The 6506-nt window shown below is 41.9% G+C and overlaps 1 protein-coding gene across 1 annotated transcript; it reads right to left on the bottom strand.

Annotated features, from left to right (window-relative positions):
* Positions 1-297, bottom strand: LOC110292033 (late cornified envelope protein 3D-like). The gene has a single exon (XM_021159191.1). The coding sequence runs from the start codon at positions 295-297 to the stop codon at positions 1-3; it is 297 nt and encodes a 98-aa protein (XP_021014850.1).
* Positions 298-6506: the final 6209 nt, after the last annotated feature.

Raw genomic sequence — 6506 nt, 5'->3', positions numbered from 1 at the left:
TCAGCAGCAGCCCCCAGAGCCGTGACCACAGCCTGAACCCCCAGACTGCTGACCACTGCCACGGTCACAGGAACTGGAGCTCCTGCGCCTGCATCTGTGGGACCTGCGCCTGTGGTGGCTCAGGCAGCAGCCTCCCTCAGAGCTGGGGATACTGCAGCCTCCAGAGCTTGTAGCACAGCAGGAAGAGGCTGCAGGCAGACACTGTGTTGTGCTCTTTGGGGGGCACTTTGGGGAGCACTTCGGGGAAGGGCACTTGGGAGGAGGTTGGCACTGCTTCTGGCTCTGCTGGCAGGACATTTCGGAGGGAACTGGACCTAGAAGAGTAGGATAGAAACATTATAGGGAGAAGCTTCTGGTGAATGTCTACTGACTTAGTATGTCAAATACCTGCCTCTTATTGTGGATCTGCTTTCAAAGCCAAGATCTCTATGAAATAAACAGCAATGTGGAAGTATACATCTATGTGAATACAACATTCTCAAGACTATCAGATAGATCAGCATGCATCCCTAGTAAATGGATTCAGAACAATGATCTTTTTACAAAGGCAAAGGGTAACTGATTTTGACTTGTAAGACATTGTCTTCCTTTTAGCCCTACTTGCAGGAAGGGATATTGATACTTCTAAGTAGCTCTCTGCTAAAAGTCGCAAATAAAGGTAATGGGATAATAACCCTATGGAGAATCCTCTGGGTTGATGTATACCTCTTAGGAGAGGGGAGGCCATGCTGAGATCTAATATTCTGGTGTGTCACAGGTCCTAATGTACCCACACAGGCTCCTGTCTATTTTCTTCCTTCTCTTTTGGTCCCTGGAAGGTCCACTTCCTGCTGCCTTCACACTTGATACCCTTGCTTCTTTCACCTTGGTCAAGTCCAGTTTGTCATCTCTATACCTTCTTAGCTGAGGCCCTGTCCCTAGTTAGGTACTCACCAGATACCGCAAAGGCAGGAGAAGAAGGCTGTGTTGAAGAGGCTGTGACTGAATGGTCCAGGGCAGCAGCCCTTTTATCCTTGGTGGATGTGTGATGCACAGCCCAAGCATGCTGCTGCTTTCATAGCAGAGGAGATGACAGAGCCAGGACAATCCATTCATCATCTTTCCATGATCCTCGTACAATTACCATCAGTAGAGAGTCAGGAAATATTGATGTCTCTGACTTTTCACTCAGGTCTGGCTAGGAATGAGAAGATATGGGGCTGTTCTTCAGCCACCTTTACCATATTTATTCATTTCATATTCTTAAATATAAGCTCTGGGCCTTGGTCTTGTCTGTGAAGCCATAGCATGGGTTACTATGATATCTTTTTCTTGTGTTGATTATGATCTATTAGGAAAGAGGTGAAAATATTAATACACACAGAGTCATATATCCCATGCTGTAATCTACCTATGTGTAATGTCATCAAGCTTTAGTGCATGGCATTTGGTGTGAACCTTGCTTCACCATATATGTAATCCACAGTATCCTGTCATATCTGGATGTAGCCAGTGACTATATTATTGAACTTCAATGATGAGAAGAGTAGGTAAAAAATGTCAAATTAGACCCAAGACCCTGTCGAAATGATAGAAATCCCCATAAAGATCTCATGGAACTCAGACATCTCATCATAGGATTTCTGGTGAAGAGGGAGGTTGCGCTGTGTTGACAGTTGTTTGATGAGAACAACTCATTATAACTTTTAATATGTGAGACTGATCTACTTAAATCATCTTGCAAACTATCCTTGAGTATTTGTTACCTACAGTTGTAATGGAAAAAAAAAAGCTACTAAAGAACTTGACCAATAGTGCTGTAGAGTTGGCTCATTACTTAGCAGTACTTATTGCTGCTTCTGAAGCCCTAGATTTGGTTCCTACTATCCAATTTATATTAGCAACTCTTTGCAATCCATCTCCAGAGGATTCATTCCATCTCTAGAGGATTCAATGCCTCTTCTGACCTCTTAGACACAAAATACATATGTGGCACATAGGTATACATGCAGAAACTCCCACAAAAAAAAACAAATTAAAAAATGTGCAAAATAGACCATGTTAAAAATTATTTATTTATTTTTATTAGATGTTTTATTTATTTACATTTCTAATGTTATCCCCTTTCCTGATTCACCTCCACTCAGAAACCCTCTATTCCATCACCTCTCCTCTTGCTTCTATGAATGTGTGCTCCCATCCATCCACCCACTCCTGCCTCCATGCCCTCACACTCACTTACACTGGGTCATCAAGCTTTCAAGGGAATAAGGGCCTCTTCTCCAATTGATGCCTGACAAGGCCATCCTCTGCTACCTATATGGCTGGAGCCATGGGTCCTTCCATGTGTATTCCTTGGGTGGTGGTTTAGACCCTGGGAACTCTGGTTGGTTGATATTGTTGTTCTTCCTATGGGGTTGCAAACCCCTTCAGCTCCTACAGTCATTTCTCTAACTCCTCCATTGGGGATCCCCACACTCAGTGCAATAGTTGGCTGCGAGCATCCACCTCTGTATATGTCAGGCTCTGGATGAATTTTTCAGGAGACAGCTATATCAGGCTCCTGTCAGCATGCACTTGTTGGCATCCACAATAGTGTCTGTGTTTGGTGACTGTATATGGGATGGATCCCCAGGTGGTGCAGTCACTGAATGGTCTTTCCTTCAGTCTCTGCTCGACACTTGGTCTCTTTATTTTCTCCTTTTGTTTCCCCTTCTAAGAAGGACCAAAGCACCCACACTTGGTCTTCCTTCTTCTTGAGCTTCATGTAGTATGTGAATTGTATCTTGGGTATTCAGAGCTTTTGGGCTAATATCCACTTATCTGTGAATGCATACCATGTGTGTTCTTTTGTGATTAGGTTATCTCACTCAGGAAGATATTTTCTAGGTCCACCCATTTGCCTAAGAATTTCATGAATTCATCATTTTTAATAGATAAGCAGTACTCTGTTGTATAAATGTACTCCATTTTATGTATTCATTCCTCTGTTGAAGGACATCTGGGCTCTTTCCAGCTTCTGGCTATTATATATAAGGCATGAACATAGTGGAGCATGTGTCCTTGTTATATGTTGGAGAATCTTTTGGGTATATGCCCTGGAGTGGTTTAGCTCTGTTTTCAGGTAGTACTATGTCCAGTTTTCTGAGGAGCTGTCAAACTGATTTCCAGAGTGGTTGTACCAGCTTGCAATCCCACCAGTAATGGAGAAGTGTTCCTCTTTCTCCACATCCTTGCCAGTATCTGCTGTCACCTGAGTTTTTGATCTTAGCCATTCTGACTGCTGTGAGGTGGAATCTCAGGGTTGGTTTGATTTGCATTTCCCTGATGACTAAGGATGTTGAACATTTCTTTAGGTGCTTCTCAGCCCTTCCAGTTTCCTCAGCTGAGAACTCTCTATGTAGCTCTGTTACTCATTTTTTAATAGGGGTATTTGATTTTCTGGAGTCTAACTTCTTGAGTTCTTTGTACATATTGGATATTAGCCCTCTATCAGATATAGGATTGGTAAAGATGTTTTCCCAGTCTGTTGGTTGCCCTTTTATCCTACTGACAGTGTCTTTTGTCTTACAGAAGCTTTGCAATTTTATGAGGTCCCATTCTTGATCTTAGAACATGAGCCATTCGTGTTATGTTCAGGAACTTTTCCTCTGTTCCCATGTATTCTAGGTCTCTTCCTTACTTTCTCTTCTATTAGTTTCAGTGTATCTGGTTTTATGTGGAGGTCCTTCATTAACTTTATGAAACATGTTTGTACTTTAGAACAGAAACAAGTGTTCCTGGGTTGTTTATGACTGGTTGTAACCCTTTATAAAATGTAGATTACTATATTTTACCTTAGGTGTAATATTTCCCCAATATTTTATTCTCCTGTGACAGAGACTAAATGACTATTTGATGTTAGAGAAGAAAATATTTCTTAATAAGATCTCTGTCTTTCTCTGTCTCCCTGTCTCTCTGTCTCTCTCTCTCTGTCTGTCTTTGTCTCTGTCTCTGTCTCTGTCTCTCTCTCTCACACACATACACACACACACACCCACACATACACACATACACTTGAAATTATCTTCTATGGCACTAATTTCATTTGCTTTTTCTTCAGAGACATGTGCAGCAATGTTTCTTATTAAAGCAAAGAGCTGTTCAGTGTGCTAACTGGAAATTGAGGAACCCCCATGCACCGTTTCTCTCCCAATGGCCATTTCAGAGAGTGAGGTACTCCCACCCATCATCTCTTTCTCAATGGCCATTTCACTAGCATTGTTTAATGCCCATAAACCTTTTCATGCCAAAAGAAGGTACTCACAAGGAAGGGGAATAGGCATCTACCTGGCCTACCACAGGACAATGCTGTGGATGGATGTGGAATGGGGCAATATGTAGTTTCTCATTCCTTTGATTGGCTGATGGTGCCAGGCCTTGGGTAATACACAATTAGAAGACGGGTGTATTTTAATTAGAAGCTACTTTCAGTCATTTCTGGGCTGCATACCAGACTCATCTGCTTTCTAGTATAAGATCCTGGTGTGAGAGACCTTCCATCTTCTTCCCTAAAACACTGTTTAGCCTGAGCTCCGGTTAGTATTTGATTTCCCTCAAACACATGTGGAAACTTTATCCCCTAATTTTATGGTATTAGAAGAGTAAACTCTAGGAGAACAGTTGAATTATAAGAATGTGTGAGAAATGCATCTTAGCTGCCCTGATGTCATTTGTTAAAGGAGCCTGAGAGGGCTAAGATTTTCCTAGATTCCTGTATGTGAATGTCTTGAGGACACTCCCCACCCCCCTTTCCCCCGCCAAGGCCCTTTCTTGAAGGCCTCCAGCTTTCTAGATCTGGTTCATGCTCTCCTTAATAAAAGATCCTCTCATGGAAACTGTCCACTTCTTTGTATTTTAAGATAAAAAACATTTGACAGAGCATGCCTTAAGAGGCAGGCAGCATGGATTGCAATGGGAATGCATCTGAGAACCAAGGAAAGCTTATGTAGGAAAACAGCAAGAGAATAAGCATTTTGATGTCTAGAGCTGGGGCTCACAGTTCTCTCAATTGTGCTGCAAAAAATCCTGGAGCCTTAGATGTGTGGCAGAAATGAAACATTGATTTTACATATTTTACAATTCTTCAGAAGAAAGGACAGGCACCATTTTTGACCAGGTGGGTAGAATCTTAAGTTATTGGGAATCACACTTCAAAAGTATCCTCTGTAATGTTTTGTTATCCTCTGTAAACTTTCACACCAAAACCTTCAGAAAGTCTCAGCCAAGAATCTTCTCAAAAATGCAAGCCATCTTCTGTTGTACTTTCAGATGCTTCATTCCTGCCAGCCTATGGAGTCTATTATCCTGGAGAAGAAACTGTCCTGTCCTGGAAAGGCAAAGGATATGAGGACTTCATTGCAGGGTTCCAGATGGGAAATGTGCCATCTCAGAAAGAATGGGCATCCTGTTACCCATACAAGGCAGCAGTTGGTCTAGAAGGATGGCTTAGGAGGAGTTCTGGACTTAAATGATGCCCCCATGTGCTATGATAGAGGCCTGTAGCCATTCAGGCTTACCTCCTTGGTGGATTCTGTTCAGATCATGTAACTTCATATCAGTGGTAACGCCTTCCTTCCAACTGAGTAGAACTAATTGCCAACTCAAGGATTTCTTGCTACCATAATAACACTTATTTGAGTCACACTTCTACAAACCTGGAGGAGAGATGCACAATACATATCATGACTGTCATTAAATGTCAGAAAATCTACCTCTGTATGGTATGTAGTTTGGCAGACTTATGATATTCAAAGGGTAAAATTATCTTCACTACTTTTTGTTTTGTTTTGTTTCTGTTTTTTGGGACAGGGTTTCTCTGTATAGCCCTGGCTGTCCTGGAACTCACTTTATAGATCAGGCTGGCCTCAAACTCAGAAATCCACCTGTCTCTGCCTCCTGAGTGCTGAGATTAAAGGCCTGTGCTACCACCACCCAGCTTTCTTCACTACTTTTTAAAATACCTGTATTATTGTCAGAACAAAATCAATACTCACTATAACCTGCATTCCCAATGCCCTATTGCCCCTCAAGAGAGTATTCAACTGACGCAATTCAAGAAGAAGAGCCTCTTGTTCTGGTTCTTTTCACTTAACTTATTTTTAAAACCCCAAGATACCATTTAATAAAAATTCTTCCTAAAAGGTGAGCTAGAGTGATGGCTTAGTAGTTAAGATCTCTGGCTGCTCCTTCTCAGGAAGTATTTTTATTTTCAGCACCCACATGGTAGCTCTTAAAAGCCTGTAAATCTTGTTACATTGTGGTATATGAAATCCTCTTTTGGCCTGTGTGGGCACAGAGCATGTAAGTGTTGAAGAGGTACATACAGACCAAATACTCATACACATAAAAAAATTAAAATAAGTTTAAAAAGCTGATCTATATGGAGACAAAGTTACCTGGGTAATCCTTCCTTCCTTCCTTCCTTCCTTCCTTCCTTCCTTCCTTCCTTCCTTCCTTCCTTCCTTCCTTCCTTCCTTCCTTCCTTC

This window comes from Mus caroli, chromosome 3, assembly GCF_900094665.2.
Source record: "Mus caroli chromosome 3, CAROLI_EIJ_v1.1, whole genome shotgun sequence".
NCBI lineage: Eukaryota > Metazoa > Chordata > Mammalia > Rodentia > Muridae > Mus > Mus caroli.
Note: the sequence above shows the minus strand (reverse complement) of the source record. Positions and strands in the feature narration are given on the sequence as shown.

Bases quoted from the DNA above. Each gene is read 5' to 3' on its own strand.
- LOC110292033 (XM_021159191.1), bottom strand. From the start codon at position 297: ATGTCCTGCCAGCAGAGCCAGAAGCAGTGCCAACCTCCTCCCAAGTGC.